Genomic DNA, 22,189 nt, shown 5'->3' on the forward strand with positions numbered 1-22,189 from the left:
ACGCTTGGAACCACCCTAAGTTCATATATGAACTTCTTGATCCACACGGCCTCCTTAGCCGCTTCTGAAGCAGCTATATATTCAGCTTCTGTCGTTGAATCTGCTGTTGTCTCCTGCTTGGAACTCTTCTAAGATACTGCCCTACCATTTAAGGTGAATACGAACCCTGACTGTGACTTGCAGTCATCTTTGTCACTCTGAAAGCTGGCATCAGTGAACCCTTTCACTGTTAGCTCATCAACCCCACCATAGACCAGAAACACATCCTTAGTTCTTCTTAAGTACTTAAGGATGGTCTTGACTGCCATCCAGTGACCCTCTCCAGGGTCCGACTGGTATCTGCTCGTAATGCTTCAAGCATATGAGACATCTGGTCTCGTACATATCATGGCATACATGTTGGATCCAATAGCCGAAGCGTATGGAATTCCACTCATGCGATCCTTCTCAGCCTGTGACTTAGGACACATGGGCTTTGAAAGATGTACCCTATGACTGACGGGAAGAAAACCCCTTTTCGACCCTTCCATTCTAAACCTCTGTAGAATCTTGTCAATATACATGGATTGAGATAAACCCAGCAGCCTGTTTGATCTATCTCTATAGATTTTTATACCAAGTATAAAGGGCGCCTCTCCCAAATCCTTCATGGTGAAGCTTTTTGAAAGCCACTCTTTCGTTGTTTGTAATGTGGGGATGTCATTTCCTATTAACAATATGTCATCTACATAAAGTACTAGGAAGACGACATTACTCCCACTAACCTTCTTGTAAACAGAAGGTTCATCCTCGTTCTTGATAAAACCGTTACTCTTAACGACTTCATCAAAACGAATATTCCAACTCCTTGATGCTTGCTTTAGCCCATATATCGACCTTTGAAGTTTGCATACCATATGCTCCTGAGCTTTGATTTCAAAGCCTTCAGGTTGTGTCATGTACACATCCTCCTTCAAGAACCCATTCAAGAAGGCAGTCTTGACATCCATTTGCCAAAATTCATAGTCGTGATATGCCGCTATTGCAAGCATGATCCTAATAGATTTGATCATGGCAACAGGTGAGAAAGTCTCATCATAGTCAACTCCTTGTCTTTGACGATACCCTTTCGCAACCAACCTAGCTTTGTAGGTCTGAACGTTGCCATCTGCATCAGTCTTTCTTTTAAAGACCCATTTGTTACCAATAGGAACTATTCCTTGCGGTTTAGGAACCAAGGTCCATACCTTGTTTTGATACATCGAATCCATTTCAGATTCCATGGCTTCAAGCCATCTAGAAGAATCAACATCCTTGACTTCCTCTTCGTAGTTACTTGGTTCATCATCCTCGACGGTTTGCTGATTCTCAATCACAAACTCATACCTCTCAGGTGGATGGATGCCCCTCGTTGACCTACGGAGTTATGTGTTTACTTCTCCAATGGAGAACGTCGCCTGCGGAGCAGACTTGGGTTCCTCAATCTGTTCATGTGGTTCTTGAACTTCTTCAAGATCAATCTTACTCCCACTGGCTCCTTGAGAGATCAAATCCTTCTCAAGAAACTCAACATTCTTTGACACAAACACTTTGTGTTCATCCATGTAGTAAAAGTAGTATCCCTTAGTACCTTTGGGATACCCCACAAATAGACATTTAGTACTCTTAGCACTAAGCTTATCTGATGCCAACGCTTTGACATAAGCTGGCGATCCCCATACCCTGAGGTAACTCAGGTTGGGCCTCTTACCATTCCATATCTCATATGGTGTGGTCTGAACAGATTTAGACGGTACCCTATTTAGAAGGTATGCCGCTGTGTCTAGGGCATATCCCCAAAACGATTTTGGAAGTTGAGTCCCACTCATCATAGACCTGACCATGTCTAACAAGGTCCTGTTTCTCCTTTCGGAGACACCATTTTGGTGTGGTGTGTAAGGTGCAGTAAACTGCGAGAGAATTCCATTTTCTCTCAGATAATCCTGAAACTCATGGCTCAGATATTCACCACCACGATCTGATCGTAATGTCTTAATCATCTTGCCACGCTGTTCCTCTACTTCATTCCTAAACTCCTTGAACTTTTCAAAGGCTTCGGATTTATATCTCATTAGGTACACGTACCCAAATCTTGATTTGTCATCAGTAAAGGTAATGAAATAGGAGTATCCTCCTCTAGCCTCTATAGACATTGGCCCACAAACATCAGTGTGAATGAGTTCTAATAACTCACTAGCCCTATGACTCTCAAGCCCCTTGGGCTTGTGACAAGTCATTTTCCCAGCTAGACAAGATTCACATTGTCCATAGGATTCCAAATCCATGGAATCTAGGTATCCATCTGCATGCATCCTAGGCAATCTTGTTTCGTTTATGTGCCCTAGTCTACAATGCCAAAGATAAGATTGATTATCTATCCTAGGTCGTTTCACAGCTACATTGAGCACTTCAGTTCCCATTTCCAGAACATACAATCCATTTATTAATGAAGCAGTACCATAAACAATATCATTCAAAATGATAGAAAATGTACCATTCTTAATACTAAAAGTAAAACCATCTTGTTCTAAACAAGAAATAGAAATAATGTTTCTAGAAATGTTCGGAACATAAAGACAATTATTCAAATGCAATAAAAGGCCCGTAGGCAAAATAAGGTCGGCATCTCCAACAGAATGAGCAGCAACCCTTGCTCCATTGCCAACGCGAAGATCCACCTCGTTTCTCTCCAATCTCCTTGGGCTCCTAAGCACCTGCAACATATTGCAGATATGAGAACCACAACCGGTATCCAATACCCATGAAGTCGAATTAGCACAAGAATAATTTATCTTAATCATGAAAGTACCTGAGGTAGAAGCATCACCATGCTTCTTGTCCTTCACACTCTTCAGGTAGTCTGGACAATTCCTCTTCCAATGGCCTTTCTTGCCACAATGGAAGAACTCAGCATCGCCTTTGTCCTTGGATGCTTTCTTACCCTTCTTGTTGCCCTTCTTATTCTTGGATTTTCCTTTGGGCTTAAGGGAGTCACCTTTAGCAGGCTCCTTACCCTTACCCTTACCCTTACCCTTGGCCTTGCTAGGCCCACCAATCAGAAGAGCTTGTGTCCTATCCTTCTTGATAGACACTTCAGCAGTTGTTAACATACTTAACAATTCAGCAAAGCTCACAAGCATCCCATGCATGTTATAATTCATTATGAATTGACTGAAGGAAGGTGGAAGTGAGGCCAGGACTAAGTCATTACTCAGTTCGGCATCCATCAAGAAGCCTAGATTTCCTAGCTTTTCAATCAGCCCGATTATCTTAAGAACATTACTGCTAACATACATGTTCTCAGACATCCTGCAAGAGAATAGTTCTCTAGAGGCCTCATACCTCTCATGCCTGCCTTTAACGTCATACAACTCCTTGAGATATAAGACAATAGAGGGAGCATCCATATGCTCATGCTGCTTTTGCAGTTCAGGCGACATGGATGCCAACATGATGCATACTGCCATCGTATCGTCATCCATGTGTTGTTTGTGGGCCTCGAAATCATATTCGGCGAACCCATCTTTCCCTTCCCTAGGAGCTACGGGTAATGCACCATCAAGAACGTAGGCAATCTTTTCGGCCCTAAGAACAATTCTCAGGTTCCGATACCAGTCCATAAAGTTTGAACCGGCCAGTTTATTCGTATCATGTATTGAGCGCAGTGACAGTGGATTAGTCATACTAAAAACTGAAAAAATGTAAAGAAAGATTAATTAATATATTGTCGTGTTACAATTTATTAAAGACTTTAAATAAATTGCCCCTCCCACTATTTTATCTAAGTCAATGACCCTTACCATTTGACTTAGGGTTAATCTACTTTTAGATTTTACCTTAGAGAGATTAAGAGTGCGATTATTTATTTTAACCCTCGTTTGAGACCGCAAGATTAAATTAAATAATGGGTTGCTCTTTATCAACAGTATCTCATACCCTCCCTTAACATTAGGTTGACAACTCCTTGTCACTTAGTGGTGCATCTCATGCAACCAACCTAGCATTATTACCCTAAGCCCATAAGCCCGGCTGGGCCTGCAACTTATGCCTCAGTTAAGCATTAACCAGCACCCTAAGTGTCTAACATTTCTAATACTACTCTTACTCAACGAAACAGTGGGTCCCAACTGAGTTGTGGAGCACCACTATGTAGAGGAGGTTCGAGTAATATTGGTGGTGGGAGGTAATCATATGCTTAATAATTTATTCCTTTTAAGGGTTCCTTTTATTTAGGGATTTTATTAGGTCTCATCAAACGCATAGGTATAATTATCATGCTAGTCGTAACCTATGTCATACATCTATCGGTTTAGACTATTCGAAATTGGACGTGCATAATAATCATACAAACGCGATTTGTCCAATTCATGCATATTACACGTCATAAGCAATAAAGCATACATATCGTGATGCACTATCTCATGCATGCTAGTCGTACAAAACATACATGCAAATAAAACAATTTATTTTGAGATAGTCATGGTGCTCGATCTTTTTTCCATCTTGCTTCTCAAGCCACGGCTTCTTGTCGTCTATACGCCACTAGCCTAAATTCTCTAATTACAATCTATGAAGCACCGATACTCCGAAATTTTTTTTCCAACGTATCCGATACGCGTATCGGGAACGTATCGAAAACGTATTGTATCGTATCGACGAATTGATGGTCGTATCGAGAACGTATTTGGAACGTATCGAAAACGTCGTGTCGGAGTCGGTGCTTCATAGATTACAATTAAAGAAACTCCAAAACATTTTGGAGGGACAAAATTTAAAATACAAAATTTAAAAATCAAATTACAACTCTAATTTAAAGAGCAAAAATTACACATTAATTTTAAAATTCAAAATTTAAACTTCGGGCACCATGACCATCCCCTTCCTCTTTTGCACCTGAAATGTTAGACAACTCACAAGTACAAAATATTATCATATAATATGTTTTTCACATATATCTTGATATTTAACAATTAAACATCAAAACAAAAAATTAAAATTAAAATTTTCTTAGATTTCTCAATTGGCCGAATTATATACAACCATTAATATAACTCAAATTTTATTGACTCTTTCTCAAAGAACATAAAATTTAAACCATGCATGTAGCCATCTGCACTTGATGGCTGAACCATATACTAATGTATATGAGATTAATTCTCAAAAAAATTCATTACATGCTTTGCTCATGAAACAATTCATGAAAAATAAGAAAACAATCAAGGTGTTCTAAACACCTTTAATGGTCGAACTCCACCTTTCAAAAATGTGTTTCCTTTTAAAACTATCATAAAGAAAAGAATGATAACCATGAATACATATGGATATATGTACACAACAATCAAATTAAGATGTTCATAAAAAAACAAAAAACAAAAACAAAAACAAAACTTTAACCGTTTAAAGTATTGTAAATTAAAATCCATACATAAAAATTGAATCTTTAAATCTTTAAAGAAATTTTAACCGTGAGAAACAGGTTCAAAAACAAGGTACCATCACCCGTCTATGGTAAAGTAACCGGGCTCTGATACCACTTGAAAGTAGAATTGGCCTTGGAGGCCGAAACATGCGTGAGGGAAAAACAAAACTTTTTCGCAAGCGGAACACAACACATGCATACCAAGATACATACTTTAAGACGTATGTCATGCCTTGTTCGTGAAAACTCAAGATGATCAAGGTAGGTCTGAAGGGTTCAGACCTTCTAACGTTGATCCACACCACCCGCGTCTAGATACAGTAACTCCTTCCAGTAAGGCCGCCGATTGATCACCACAATAAGGCTTGCTATGCGCTCAGTGTGTGATGCAGGAGGCTAGGTAAAAGTGTTTAGAAGAGTGAAGTGTTCTAAGAGAAAACCTCACAAGGGGGCGCATAGATGAGTAGAGAAAGACTTGGCTTTTCACTAAAAACTAAGGAGGAACTAACTACACATTAAGTACACAAGAGGAGCCTTTTAAGTTTCAAAAACAAGTCAGATTTTTCTCCCAAAAATCTGATCAAAGTGGCACCCTATGGGGAGAGAATAAGTGGAGTTGTTGCATTTCAAAAATTGCCAACAACATCCCAGAATATTCTCATGAGACTAAGTTCAAAACCTAGTCAGAAATCTGATCATGAATCATCATATAATCAGCTATATGGTGCGCCCCATATAGCCTAAAAGGTGACCAGATACATTTGAGTTAGTTGCACTTCAAACTTAAATCAACTCACTCAAATATTCTCCCAACAGACCGTATCTTCTGGAGCTGATTTTGATGATCAAATCTAGCCAAAATCAGCGCCCCATTATCCTTGGATTATGTCCAAAAGATCTCCTCTTGATATGTTCCAACAAGATCTCATCTTATCCTTTTGTTACGAAACAACTTTTCATAGCCAATTCAAATTCGAATTTTAAACATTTGAATTCAAACTTTCAAACACTTAAATTTTAAATTCAAATTCTAAATTCAAATTCAAATTTCAAAATTCAAATTTCAAATTTCAAAATTCAAATTCAAAATTCAAAATTCAAATTTAAAATTTCAAATTCAAAATACAAAATTCGAATTTCAAAATTCAAATTTCAAAATTCAAATTTTAAAATTCAAAATTCAAATTTCAAATTCAAAATTGAAAATTTAAACATTTGATAATTAATTTAACTAATTAAATTAATTAGTAATGTCTTGGACTATCCAAGCCCATTACTTTGATCCTTGCGCCCTCCACCCTATTTGTGGAGTTCCAAACTACTTCTTGGGCTAATAACAATTGTTAGGCCCAATACCTTTAATGCTAGAGCATATAGACAATTAGGTGTTAGTGTGTGACCCATTAGGTCCAACATAGCCACTGACATAAATGGGCTTGGGCCCAATAAGCCCACAACCCATCTAATGACAACACAGAGCACTAGCAATGCTTTGTTGCCCCAGAACTAGTTAGATTAATGACTTGATCATCCTATTACACATATTTGGTTGCCGTATATATTTCCTTTCGTCTCGGTTACCTTCCCATAAAACCTAGGGTAAGGAAGCGTATGAACCCCTGCGGTTTAGGGTAAGCTTTATTCGAAATAGGGAATCTTCAATTTACAGACTCTAAAGGCAGATCATCTCATGATCTCTTTTACTATCCATAGATTCCCGAGTCCCTGTAAATGTCATCCCGATTTCTCCGGTTTACAGATAACCTAATCTCTCACAGAGATTTGACGAATTCCTTCAGCTTATCACCCTAGCCCTGTGTTCTTTCAGGACAAGCCCAACAGTATACCTATGAGTCTCCATGTTTCAGGCAGATGAGGTGCACAATCAAAGCATGCCTTCTAGAACACAGTCTAGGTAATAACTTCTGGTCTTAGGAAAGACATACCCAAATATAAAGAGACTACTCTAATGTCACTCTCTGTGAGAGTTCCTCAGAGAGTCTCTGTGTGGGTCTGTTCAGTGCGAGCTATACCCTTATAGGTCCACCCACCACTTTAGCTAAGACATCTCCATATCTGTAGCTCATGAGGTCTTTACCTCGCATCCAAATACAAGTAGATAAGTCGTGCTAGTCTTACCCGAGATCACTGATCCCCATTCTCAGTGTCTCTAGACTAGGAACATAAAATTAGGAATAAACATGCAGTATCCTTGAATCCTCATTATCGTGATCTCATCACAGATACTCAAGAGATACCTATTTTATTCCAAGGGGTTTATCCAGTTACTCATATTAATATTAATAGTAATATTGAGACAAAATATGAAACAGGATAAATAGTGCTTTTATTTGCAACAATATAAAAGGTCTACATATGTCCTAATCTAATCAAAAGATTGTCTCTAGGACATCCATATACTAACAAAGGCACGCGACCAGTAGCACGTGTCAGAATGAAATAAGTACCACTCATAAACCCACAAATGGGACTGAAGACATGAATATACAACTCTCAACCGAGTTAAACATCTGATGCTTGGGGGAAACTCGCCAGTTGGATCCCAACTACTCAAGCACAATCGTTACCCGGTTACCTATGCAGAGTATCTCGTCGGGTTCATGCATAACCCATCCATGTAACCAGCTAGGAAAAAACATTCCCAGTTCCAAAAGAAAATTCAAGATGTGTGCGTAAGGTGTGATGTTCGGGGGAAACTCGCCAGTTGGATCCCAACTGCCCAAACACATCCCAAACTCGATACAGGGATACAAGAAACGTTTTCCTGGGTTCATGCTTAACCCGCCGAGATAAGGGGTAATGAGGACCCCAGTTTAAAAGCACCCAGATCAAGGAATACGCATGCAAAGAGTTTACAAAAACTCAACACTCAGCCTAGCGAGAAACTTGAGTAGACGCACAAGCAAATTCACCCCGGCAACCCGGATAATCAGGTAGCCTGGCTGAGGGGCAACTGTTATGGACCCGTATAAAGGGCCCGTAGAATGACTGGCCCAATAAGGGGCTACTAAGATGTAAATCTAATATAATCATGGATAGATATCCATCGATGATACTAATCCTAATACGACAGAATGACAAGTAGGCCTAGGCCCCTATCAGAGGTACCAAAGGCCCATCCACACTATCCACAGGTAACCTCTATAAATACAAGATAAACCCTAAAGGTACGTTAGGCTCTCTCTTACTGTTATGCTGTCACTGTGCACACACACACCTCATTGCTAACGCCGTTAATAGTATTCTGTGCACAGTGATCTACTTGGCTCAAGGGTATCTCTTCCATATATTGAAGAGGACACTAGATCTAAGATTAATATACCAGTCTATTGGGCTGGACATCTGTCTCTAAGACAGAACAATACCTAAACTTTCAAAGGTAATTTAACGGAAGCTCATGAGATATTAAGTCCTAACATGGCGAGGAAAGTGGAGAGACAATTACAATTCTTACATTTTATTTTGTGGTATACGTGGACCTAATCATATTACAATTTGCCAACTCAATAGCACTACTTATTCTAGAAAAATATTTATAGTTGAGACAATGGTGATCCTTAACCCTAAATGAGCTGTATATATATTTAAGAAAACAACTTTTCAAATACATAAAAACCTTTCTCTTTTAAAATTTCAATTGAACTTATTCGGGGTTTTTGCCAGCTTCTTTTGATATACTTTATTCCTCCAAATTGTATTTATTTATTAACTTAGTTGTTGTAATGTTCATTTGGCAACTACTTCAAGCAAAAGCAAAATATAGTTTTTCAAATGCATATCAAATATGAAATGCGTTACAATATGTCTTTACGGTATTGTAAAAAGCAAATCTTGGGAAGGAAGTCTCTCTTAAATCCAATTTAATTAGTCTTTTTAATGTAAAATTTGACAATTTGTGAATATATTACTTGTCACATCCTTCCAACAGATTCAAACTTAGCAAAGTAAAAAGGTAACTTCCTTCCATTATTTTTGTTTTTGTGCTTGAATCTCTCATTCGTCCTGAAGATGGTAATCAATGCCCTTTTTTGGTTACAATTTCCTCCATTGGTGGTATTTCTATGTATAAATGACATGCTTTCACCACTCTTCACGTACGTCACACTTACCTTCTATTACCTAGTTATAGGGTCAATTTCCTTTTTCTTTAATCTCACAGATGAAACTTCTATTAATTGTCTTTGTAGTGTTTGTTGTTGCTTCACCATGCCTGAGTGCTAGAATAACGAGAAATACAAGTCCTAGCTTCAATGTTGTTGACTATGGTGCCATGGGGAATGGCCAAACTGATGATTCCCAAGTACGGTTAGCAGTTTTATTTTTTATGCCTCCACCCCCACTCCCACACGCACACACATATAGTATAAGATTATAGACAATTCTATTCACATTTTTCACTAATAGTTTATGTGGAAGGTTATATTTGCAACCTTTTTTTTTTGTTTACAACCATATTTTAACTATTGATTTTCGTCAATCGACGGTTATTATTTCCGCAAATTAAATTTATTAATTAATTATTAATTTACAGTAAATGATAACCATTGATTGGTGAAAATTAACAGTTAAGATATGATTGTAAAAAGTTGTAAACAGAAATAGATTGTAAGTATAACATTTCTCATAATCATTCTTTATATCGTAATATTCTAAATTACTCTCACAAATAAGTTTTGTTGGAATTAAATTTTAATTTATTTTAATATTTATTTATTCGCACTACACTTTTTATTGAAATATTCACATTCCCATTTTATCTATATTACTCCCTCCTCATTTTTTTCGCTAAAATTCTTGATTCAATCCTCTATTCCTTTCATGACTCTTCATTGTTTTTCGTGCTACAATTAAAATTAATTGTGATATCTCATTAGGTTATTTTTCTCTCCTTTTTTCTGGCTTTTAGTTGATGCTTAAAGACATGCATTCTGGAAACGCTATTGTTGTTTAAACTTTCATTTCATTGTTTTGATGTATACCAGTTTAATTATTATTTATTTAGAGCTTTTTATATGACTTGTTTGAGTGTCTAAAAAATTAAAACTTATTAATTTGGCTCCCATAAAATAAATTATGAACTTTAGCTAAATTTTAGCGACTTTATGGTTTGTTATATATTCGTATATATTTTGTCACAACAATTAGCGGTTATATCCAATGTTTTTAAACTTGGACCCATCATTAACTCAGTGGAGGTCCTGAGTCGATATTGAATTGAATTTATATAAAGATATGTAATAAATATATAAACAAAAATAATATAACATACAATTAATTGATATGGCTTATTAGTGATTAGCATTTTACTCCCTTTCCCATACCGGGTTGGAATCCTAAACTAAATTGGCACAGGATTATTTCACCATATTTTATAATTTAAACTAATTTTAGAGGAGTCAAAACCTATACTATTTGACAACTTAATCATTTACACTTTTATTTATTTAATGAAAATAAAAGAGAAAAATAGAATCTTATATTAATAAAGATAGAGAATATATATATATATATATATATATATATATATATATATATATATATATATATATATATATATATATATTAAAAGAAATTCGCAAGAATCTTTGTCCAAAACAAAATACCGAAGTTGTTAACTTTAATTTTTTACACATAATAATGAGAAGGTTAATCATCCCATATGCGTGTGTGTTTCCAAATTCTGTGTTGTGTATATGTGAGAGAAAAAAACTGAAGTTTGTCACATCTAATATCGTTTTAAATTATTTGGCAACTTGTAAAAGGTTTCTGTGAAACCTCTGGGCTAGATTGGGTACGAGAAATGTGTAGGTGCCATGACTTAAACACCGCACTCATCTTGCTGTGCTTTCTGAAAGGCCTTTATAAGATGTCAAATAGTCTCTCTCTCTCACACACACACATGTACACACACACACATATATATATATATATATAAAAAGTGAGAAAAAAAATAATCATAAACATTCGTATAAGATTAAATGATTGATATTAACTCATATAACCTCCCATGTTCTCACGTAATCAGTCCATATATGTGGGTGTCAAAAATTAAAATTTCTCCTATCTAATACTTTTTTAAACTATTGACAACTTGTAAAGGCTTTTGTGAAAGCATGGCAAGAGGCGTGTGGGGCTACTGAAGATACTACGACACTTCTCATACCCAAAAGGAAAACATTCATGTTGCAGCCCGTGTCGTTCCGGGGTCCTTGCAATCCTGCAACCATTAACATTAAGGTAAACTATATATATATGGGGAGGGTTCTTTTGACTCCAGAGTAAGACTTTTAAGTCTTACTCCTCGTCTTAACCCTTGATGAACGGAAATCAATGGTTGTCATTTGTAAAGTAATTAATAATTAATTAATTAATTTGACTTCCTAAATTATAACCGTTGGATAGACGGAAATCAAAAGCTGAGATGAGGAGTAAGACTTATAAGTCTTACTCTGGAGTCAAATGATCATTTCCCTACATATATATGTATATATGTATATATATGTATATATATATATATATATATATATATATATGGTAGGATGATTTTATATTAGTGTAATTCGTACTTCCAATCTTAGTCGTTAATTTCCTTTATATTTAATGACTCTAATTTTTCAATTATCTAAGTCGTTGGATATAAATGAATCACCCGCCAAAAATGAGTGTAACACTTTTATATTTTTACCCATATAACTATAACATGTGATATATATATATATATATATATATATATATATATATATATATATATATATATAGGGTAAGATATTCTTATATCGGGGTAAGAATTAGAAATTTTACACTCAATCTTGACTGTTGATCCACTTGTATCCAATGGCTAACGTTACTAAAAAATTAAAGCCCTTAGATATAAATAGAATTAAAAGACAAGATTAAGAGTTTAAAAATCGGTTTGGACAGGCCTGATTAACCGGGTCTTTACCGGCGAGTTATCGGAACCGATTTGTGTGACTTCTTGCTTATTAAAAAAAAAAAAAAAAAAAACACAGACAAACGTCGTCATGTGTCACCCTAAAAAACCTAAATGGCTAAATCACTCTTTGCCTTCGCGTTTTGTTGCTCGCCGTTCGATTGTTGCTCGACTTGCAGAGGAAAACTGGTCCTTTGATTGAGGCTGGTGGCATCTTTGCCTATGGTAGGAAAACTGGCATGATTCCTTCACTTAGAGCTGGACCTGACCAGTGACCACTATGATCCTGAATACTTCATAAAATTCGTAAAAGGCATATTTTAGTTACCTGAATACTTCAGTGGATAGCATAGCAAAATGATGACTGGTAGTGGTAGTCTTATCATTCTTAAAATCACTTGAGACTCGGGAAGTGTCTTCTTAGGAAAAAAACTGCATGTACTGAGGATTTTTCCGAATATTCTTCTACAACATTCATGTTGTATGGAAATAACAGACTTGCTGCAACATTTTATTCAACCTCTCTATCTGGTTTTAGTGCTCTTGAAGTATCATCCTGTATGATTGGACCAGTCTGTCATATGGATTTTTGCATTTTGTTGACTGACCTATAATTCAAGCTAACAAGTCTATCTCATTTTTGTCTTACAAGTGCACCATTTGCATATTTCATCGTGACTAGAGTGGAATAAATTTGTGGCCTGCTAAAAATTTAATAATCCAGTTCTGGCAAATTAGCTATCTGCCCAGTATTAATTGTCTTCCTGCATAATTGCTGTCCTGAAGTTAGCTTCACTCGATAAGGTTAACCTATTATAGAATTATATAATTTCTTCTGGGAAATTTTAATATAAGTAATATATTTATATATATTTTAATATACGAACAGTATATTCAGTTGAATCAGTGACCCAGTACCTCGATCGAGTCGATGACTGGTCCGAGTTTTAAAACACTGGATTGATCTTTTGACTTCCGTGTGAGAATAAGAAGTCTTACTTTCCATCTCAATCATTGATCTCTGTATATTTGACGATTGTAATTTATTGAATTATACTCATTAAGTAATTATTAATCCGAATAATTACAATGATTAGATACATGGATATCAACGGTTGAAATATGGAGTTAGACTTTTTATTGTTATATCAAGTCAAATTATTCCTCGAATCAATCTCTCTCTCTCTCTCTCTCTCTCTCTCTCTCTCTCTCTCTCTCTCTCTCTCTCTATATATATATATATATATATATATATATATATATATATATATATATATATATATATATATATATAGAGGTTATACTTTCTTATGTTGTATAAGATAAATTAGTTTTCTACACTCACAAAATGGAGGTGGGTCCCACATCTATTTTTTTTCTCCTCTTACATGTGGGTCCCACTTATAATTCTATTTCTATAATATGAGACAACTATTTTCCTACAACATAATCTATATATAATATAATCATATATATATATATATATATATATATATATATATATATATATATATATAGTTAAGTTTATTTTACATTTTTACACATTTTTTTTTGGATAATATATAAATTACGCTTTTAATCTTAACAGTTGATGTCATTTATTTATTTCAGTTGACTACAATATTCAGTGCATTGTTTGGTTTGGCAGCTTGAGGGAGCTATAATTGCTCCAAAAAGAGTTGAGGCTTGGAAATGGCCAAAAAATGATAGAGACACATGGATCCAGTTCTCAGCCATAAGTGGCCTTGTTATCAATGGAGGAGGACAAATTGATGGCCAAGGTGCTGCGTGGTGGAATTGCTATTCCAACAGTAACTGTGACAGGCCAACCGTAAGTTCAATTACAAACAAAAAAGTACTTGATATATCACACATTGTGTTCATGACTGGCATTGTTTTAAAGAAAAAATAAAAATAAAATCTGTACTTGGAGTTTCGGGGTAAAAAAAGTGTATTTAATAACTCAACTTATTTCAATATTCGAATAAAGAGGGCGTATTTAATAAATAAAATTTCAATACAGATAACAGGTTTTACGATTTTTGTATTTAATAAATAGTATATTAGAGATAAAAATTATTTTTTACTTCTACCAATTTGTGTTTCCTAACAATCGGTTCGTTCTCTTAAATAGAAAAAAAAATTGATTTTATCAAACATTATTTTTATCCATTTATGTTCCATAGACTGAAAAAAGGAAAAAAAGTATTTCTAGAATAATGTCATGCACACGCTGAATATTTCAATTTTGAGATTCTGATTCAAATGTTATTAGAATTAAGTATGTAATTGTTTGATAACATGTGCAGGCTCTACATTTCCATGACTGTGAAAAACTAGTCCTTAGCGGATTGACCCACATCAACAGCCCGAGAAATCATATAAGCTTAAATGCGTGCAATGGCGTAGTCATTTCCAAACTTCATATTACTGCTCCAGCTGATAGCCCAAACACCGATGGGATTGATATCTCAAAATCATCCAACGTTGTCATCAAGAATTCTAAGATGGAAACTGGTAACTCATAATAGCCTCATATAGAGTCTTCAATTCAATAATTCCTCTTTCTTATCCTTAAGACTTCCAACGACATACCAGAAGTTTGAAATTTTGTTATATACTCCACTCGGTAGGGAGAAGAATAAACGAAGCAAATGTGTGGTAACCTATTAGAATATGTTTTTATTATTTTGTGTTTTTTCTTCTTTTACTTTTACCTTTGTATTTTTCCTTCTTTTACTGATATGGTGAGGTAGAGGAAATGCATATCAAGTACACCAATTAGTAGGTATGCGAGGGTTAATATCGAATCCACAAGGACAAATGATAGATTTACTCATCCAAAGCAATTTACGTGAAGGAATTTCTTTAACAGAATATATAATTTCTTGCTATGGAGCCCGCAAAGGGGTTGTAGATACTGTTGTACGAACATCAGAACACACTTTTACTTATATGGTGAGGTGTGCATTCTGTTAGGCAACACCTGTGATGCATGTATTCTGTTAGGCACCACCTGCGAGGTGTGCACGTTTTTCATCTTTCTTATGGTTGTATAGCCTGAGTGTATTCTCTTTCAACAATCAACGAATACAATGTGAATATTCAGTTATCTGTGGAGTATCTTCTTATTTTACAGCTAACATGGTATCAGTAGTTTTCTTTTAATTCTTCATCTTCTATGGCTCATGGCAACAATCGCCCACCCCCAACTGAACTTCTGGAACTTCAGGACCGTCCGTCTCCATGGATGATTCCTCGAGTCCCTATTTTTTGCAGAGCAGTGATCATCCTGGTCTGGTTTTGGTCTCCCATTCTCTTTCCGGTTCCAATTTTAATTCATGGCATCGTGCGATGCTACTTTCCCTGACCGCCAAGAACAAATTGGTGTTTGTTGATGGCTCTCTACTTCGTCCTACTTCCACTGATCTCTTGTTCTCTACTTGGAATCGTTGTAATTCCATGGTTATTTCATGGATTTTGAATTCTGTTACAAAAGACATTGCTGATAGCTTGCTGTATTTCTCCAATGCTTATGAAGTTTGGTCCGATTTGAAAACCAGATATTCTCAAGCCAATGGTCATAGAATATTTCAGCTCAAACAACAAATTTCATCCTTCTGTCAAGGTTCCTTGGATGTTAATGGTTATTACACAAAGCTGAAATCCCTTTGGGATGAACTGCTGGACTACGTTCCCCTTCCTGTATGCACATGTGGTGCTCTTCGGCATATAAACACCTATAGGGACCAGGATCATGTTCTCCAATTTCTTATTGGACTCAATGATTCGTACTTCTCTTCACGTGATCAGAGTTTACTGATCAACCCGCTACCACCGCTTGCTAAGGTATTCTCCATGATACTCCAAGAAGAGCGTCAACGAAAATTGTGTGTTTCTTTGCCTAGTCCTGCTATTCCGGATTCCCCTCTTTTGAATTCTGTAACCACATCTCCTTGCTCATCTCCGCCATTTGTTTCTTCCCCACCCACGGTGACTGCAATCCAACGTCGTACCCGTCCCGTTTGCACATATTGCCACTTTTCTGGACATACTCGTGAGAAATGCTTCAAGCTGAACGGATACCCTCCTTGTTACAAACCCAGACCACCTAGGCCCAATTCCTTTCCTACTCAAGCCCACATACCAGCTCAGGCCCATTCTTTTCATTCAGCCTCTCCTCAATCAACTCATTTCCCCTCATCCACCCAATTACCGAACCCTAATTTCTCTTCATCTGATTCTCCCCTTGCCTTCACACCAACTCAATACAACCAATTGCTACCGCTTCTACAACAGAGTTTTGCATCGTCTTCTCCGTCCGCTGTTTCTTCCGTTGTTGAGTCTCCTCCTTCGGTAGCAAGTTTTAATAGTAAGTCTCCTTTATCTCTTCCTCCTTCTTGCTGGATTTCGGATACTAGTGCTACGCACCATGTTTGTATTCAGCTTACCCTCTTTCAGTCTTCATCTCAAACTAATTCCCTGGTCACCCTCCCTAATGGTTCTTTTGTTTTTGTTTCCTCTATTGGTTCAGTTTTGATTTCTGATTCACTTCTCCTTCGTAATGTTTTACATGTTCCGTCCTTTTTCTTCAATCTTTTGTCAATCAGTGCCCTGACCCGTGATTCCTCTGTCGTTGCTAACTTCTCTTCTTCTCATTGTTTTCTTCAGGACCGTGTTTCGGCAAGGATGATTGGGATTGCTAAGCTTCGTGGTGACCTTTATATTTTAGATAGCACCAATCTTTTCCCAATGACAATGTTCCACATCCCCTTTGTTTATCCATTTCTGTTAAAGATGTTGTTCTGTGGTATTCCCGTTTAGGACATCTTTCGCCTTCAGTTTTAAATTCTATGAAAAATATATTGGGTTTCTCTGTTGATTGTTTGCATATTGCTCATCATTGCTCTGTGTGTCCTTTGGCGAAACAAAGATGCCTTCCTTTTATTTTAGACCCTAAACGCTCTGCTGCTCCTTTTGACCTTGTCCATTGTGACATTTGGGGACCCTTCCACACACTCTCTGTTGAAGGCTCCCGTTATTTTCTCACCTTGGTTGATGACTCAACCAGATTTACCTAGACTTATTTTTACGAAATAAGTCTGATTTCTCGACTATTTTTCATGATTTCTTCTCTCTTATATTTACTCGGTTCAAGGTCTCAATTAAATCACTCCACTGCGACAATGCTCCAGTATTCAATTTGTCTTCCTTTTTCTCTACTAAGGAAATTCAGATTTTCCATTCTTGTGTAGATCATCCCCAGCAGAACTTTGTTGTTGAAAGAAAGCACCAGCACCTACTTAACATAGCCAGAGCTCTTCATTTTCAATCCAAAGTTCCTCTTCAATATTGGCAGGACTGTGTCCTCACAGCCGTTTATCTCATTAACAGAACACCTTCTCCTCTTCTTCATTCCAAAACTCCCTTTGAATTACTTTGTCATAAGCCTCCCTCTTATACACATCTTCGAGATTTTGGCTGTCTTTGCTATAGCTCAACTCTACCAAAAACTCGACACAAATTTTCCCCTCGGGCCTTACCTGCAGTGTTTCTTGGATATCCTCCGGGTTTTAAAGGTTACAAGCTACTTGATTTGCAATCTAACAAAACCTTTATATCTAGAGATGTTATATTTTTTGAAGAAATATTTCCTTTTACCTGCAATCAGCCTTCCTAATCTTTCCATATTGAACTATCCAACCCACCCCCTTTGTTTACCACTCCATCCCTACTAAACTTTTCCCTCCTCTTCTACTGCCTTAAGACCTCAAAGAACTAGACTCCCTCCTGCCCATCTTCATGATTATATTTGCTCATTCTTTACCAATCATCCCTTATCTAATTCCATTTCCTATGACAGAATTTCTCCTTCACATTTTGCATTTGTCAACTCATTATGTTCTCATTTTGAGCCTACAACTTACTCCCAAGCTTCTCAGTTACCGGAATGGCAGGATGCCATGGCTATTGAACTTTTAGCCTTTGCACTCAATAACACATGGTCAATTGTCTCTCTTCCTCCAGGCAAGCAAGCTGTTGGTTGCAGGTGGGTCTATAAAGTCAAGTACAATTCAGATGGCTCACTTGAACGGTATAAAGTTCGTTTGGTTGCTAAAGGTTTCACACAACAAGAGGGTATTGATTTTTTTAGAAACCTTCTCCCCTATAGCGAAGATAACAACTATGAGGGTGATTCTTGCCTTAGTTGTTGTTCACAATTGGTCCCTCACTCAGCTTGACGTCAATAATGCATTCCTTCATGGGGAATTGCTTGAGGAAGTGTACATGCATCTTCCCCCTGGATTTTTTTCTCAATTCTCCAATCTTCCTCCCAATGTTGTTGTCGTCTTCACAAATCACTCTATGGTCTTCGTCAAGCTTCACGACAATGGTTTGCAAAATTCTCTTCAATATTATTACATCTTGGATTTTTTCAATCTCATTCTGATTAGTCTTTATTTGTTCGAACTCCATCCACTATCTTCATTGTTGTTTTAGTTTATGTGGATGATGTTATTATAGCCTCTAATAATTCTCAAGAGGCTCATCTTCTTACTCAACTGCTACACAGTAAATTTAAATTGAAGAACCTTGGTCTTTTGAAATATTTTCTGGGCCTTGAGGTGGCACACACTGCAAAAGGAATTTCAGTTTGCCAAAGACACTGTGCCTTAGAAACTCTCAAAGATTCTGGTCATTTAGGATGCAAACCACGAACTACTCCTATTGATGTTGGTCTCAAGCTTTCCTCTCATTCTGGTGATCTCATTTTTGATCCATCACTGTACAGACGTCTCATTGGATGCCTACTTTATCTTACTATCACTAGGCCTGATCTTTCATATGCCGTTAATCACCTTAGCCAATTTCTGGCAGCTCCTAGAGAGCCTCATCTTTAGGCTGCTCATCGTCTCCTTAGATATGTGAAGCACACTGTTGGACAAGGCTTACTTTTTTCTTCTTCTGCTTCTCTTCAGCTCAATGCATTTTGTGATTCTAACTGAGCTGCTTGTCCTGACAGTAGGCGTTCCATTTCTGGTTTCTGTGTGTTTATTGGTGATTCTCTGATATCTTGGAAGTCTAAAAAGTAGACAACTGTGTCCAGATCTTCTACTGAGACTGAATACCGCTCCATGGCTCATGTCACTTGTGAATTGTTACGGTTGTTTTCTTTATTTACTAATCTCAAAATATTGCATCCAGAACCTGCTCATCTTTTTTGCGATAATCAGTCTACCTTGCATTTGGCAGCCAATCCTGTGTTCCATGAACACACCAAACACATTGAGATTGACTGTCACCTTGTTCGTGAACACATTCTCAAAGGACACTTGAAGACTTTTCCTGTTCCTTCTTCCAAGCAATTGGCTAATCTTTTCACCAAACCTTACTGCCATCAAAGCTTTCAGTGCTACTGTCCAAGATGGGAGTCTTAAACATATACTCTCCATCTTGAGGGGGCATATTAGAATATGTTTTTGTTATTTTGTATTTTTCCATCTTTTACTTTTACCTTTGTATTTTTCCTTCTTTTACTGATATGGTGAGGTGTGCATTCTGTTAGGCAACACACTTTTACTGATATGATGAGGTGTGCATTCTGTTAGGCAACACCTGTGATAATGTATTCTGTTAGGCACCACCTGTGAGGTGTGCACGTTTTTCATCTTTCTTCTGGTTATACAGCCTGAGTGTATTCTCTTTCAACAATCAATGAATACAATGTGAATATTCAATTATATATGGAGTATCCTCTTATTTTATAGCTAACAGAACCAATCCTTTTACGTTTTATTCTATAGAAAAATATTTTTCATTTCAAAATACACAATTTTGTATCATTTAAAGTGAAACGACCTTTTTGGTGGATATTTATTGGTTTTTTACGTTTTTTCTCCTCTACAATAATTTTTATTTCTCTTTCGTCCTAATTTTGTGAAGAATAGAGAAGGTAAAAAACCAATAAAAAAATATCACAATAGAGTCGTTTCATTTAGAATAATATAAAGTTGTGTCTTTTAAAATGATTAATGACTTTCCCTTTATTTTAATATTGTCATGTTATGCGAAAAATTTCAGTCGTTGATAATTGTCGTAGTGACAAAAATTATAAAACAAAGAAAAACATATGATTATTTATAAATAAATGACTGAGATTTTCATTTTATATAATTATATTATAATAAAGGATATTCATTTTCTCATACAGTACGAGAAAATTTTCTCATGTTATAAACACATTTTGTATGGAGCCCATATTTATTAAAACAAATGTTACACGAAAATTAAAAAGTCACCGGTAGAAAAATAATAATTATCTCACAAGACGAGAAAATATTTTTCCTTGAAACAAAATATGAGATAATTCACTGTCACTGCTTTCGGCATTTTTTTTCAAGAGTTACGTACACTCTTAAAAAATAAAATAAAAGTTTCTCTTTCCGATACTACCCCATCATATTTATTACATATGTTGATCAAAAAATTAAAAATGGAATCAGTATATGGTGATTTAAGGTCTTTTACTTATTATTTATTAAAGGTGATGATTGCGTTGCCATTAATCACGGTTCTACCTTCATCAGTATAATTGATGTCTTTTGTGGACCTGGCCATGGCATAAGGTCAGTTCAAGTAAATTTCTCTTTCCACAGTAAGTTATTTGGTCAATACTGAAACTTCCTCTGGAATGTGTTGGTGAATCTAGTGTTGGAAGCCTAGGACAAAATGGAGCTTATCACACAGTGGAAGAGATTTATGTGCGAAATTGCACCTTCAGTGGAACAACAAATGGAGCCAGAATCAAGACATGGATGGTAAGAATTAAATTTGTTGGTTTGGATGTGCTACCATCATAAGAAAATACCTTCAGTACTTCTAAATTGAAAAAACTAATCCACTTATATATATTTATTTTATCTGCTCCTTTAATTTTATTACAATCCGAATCTTGTGGGGGGGGGGGAACTCAATTAAGTTGAAATATTTGAACATTTGATAAATTTGTAAGTTGGATTCAGGATTTGTCTAGTAGACAATTCAAAAAGTTGAAACTTATTGGGATAGCTGAGGGATTGACTCGCCTCAAAGAAATAATTAGCTTCAGTATACCAAAAATAAATAAATAATAATAACGTGTCACTCTTATACCAAATTAATTGATGTTTGCTGTGGATGAACCCAAATATAAAATCTAAATCCTCTTCATGTTTTGTGTTCTTTAAACCAGGGAGGACGAGGGTATGCGAGGAGGATCACTTTTGAGGATATTATACTTATTGCAGCTAAGAACCCTGTGATTATTGACCAGCAATACAACCCTTATGATAGTGTAAATGCAGTGAGAGTGAGTGATGTTACTTACCGCAACGTAAGGGGAACCTCAAGTGGTGAGCATGCAATCAAACTGCATTGTGACAAAACCATAGGCTGCACCAACATTCTATTGGAGAGAATTAACATAACTTCTCTTTCTGGAGAGGAAACTTGTGCATCCTGCAAAAATGCAAAGGGGGTATGCTCTTCGTGTATTCCGAATGTCCCGTGTCTTACTGATAATTATTAATTCAAGTTGAAAGGAGCTCGAACCAGATACTAGATCTAGTGATGAATTGTTAACCAGCATCACTGTTTTGTGGTTGCGAATTTGCAATTTTTCTTATACTTTCCACATGCCTTTATTCTTTTTATTGAAATTTTAGTTAATTTTGATGTGGAGTTTTTCTGCTAGATATTAAAAGAGAAAAGGCTTGCTGAATAACAAATAGTCAATGTTGAAGTGGAGTTTACTGAGTTTT

The 22,189-nt window shown here is 36.2% G+C and overlaps 1 protein-coding gene across 1 annotated transcript; it reads left to right on the top strand.

Moving 5' to 3' along the window:
• Positions 1–9,617: 9,617 nt before the first annotated feature.
• LOC133301711 (probable polygalacturonase At3g15720) lies at positions 9,618–21,957 on the top strand. The gene is made up of 7 exons (XM_061501388.1): positions 9,618–9,758; positions 11,558–11,695; positions 14,038–14,220; positions 14,699–14,906; positions 20,935–21,016; positions 21,100–21,208; positions 21,622–21,957. Exons 1-7 carry the CDS (start codon positions 9,618–9,620, stop codon positions 21,955–21,957), a joined length of 1,197 nt encoding a protein of 398 aa, XP_061357372.1.
• Positions 21,958–22,189: the final 232 nt, after the last annotated feature.

This window comes from Gastrolobium bilobum, unplaced genomic scaffold (assembly GCF_033153095.1).
Source record: "Gastrolobium bilobum isolate Gb01-03AN ecotype WA unplaced genomic scaffold, APGP_CSIRO_Gbil_v1 utg6199, whole genome shotgun sequence".
NCBI lineage: Eukaryota > Viridiplantae > Streptophyta > Magnoliopsida > Fabales > Fabaceae > Gastrolobium > Gastrolobium bilobum.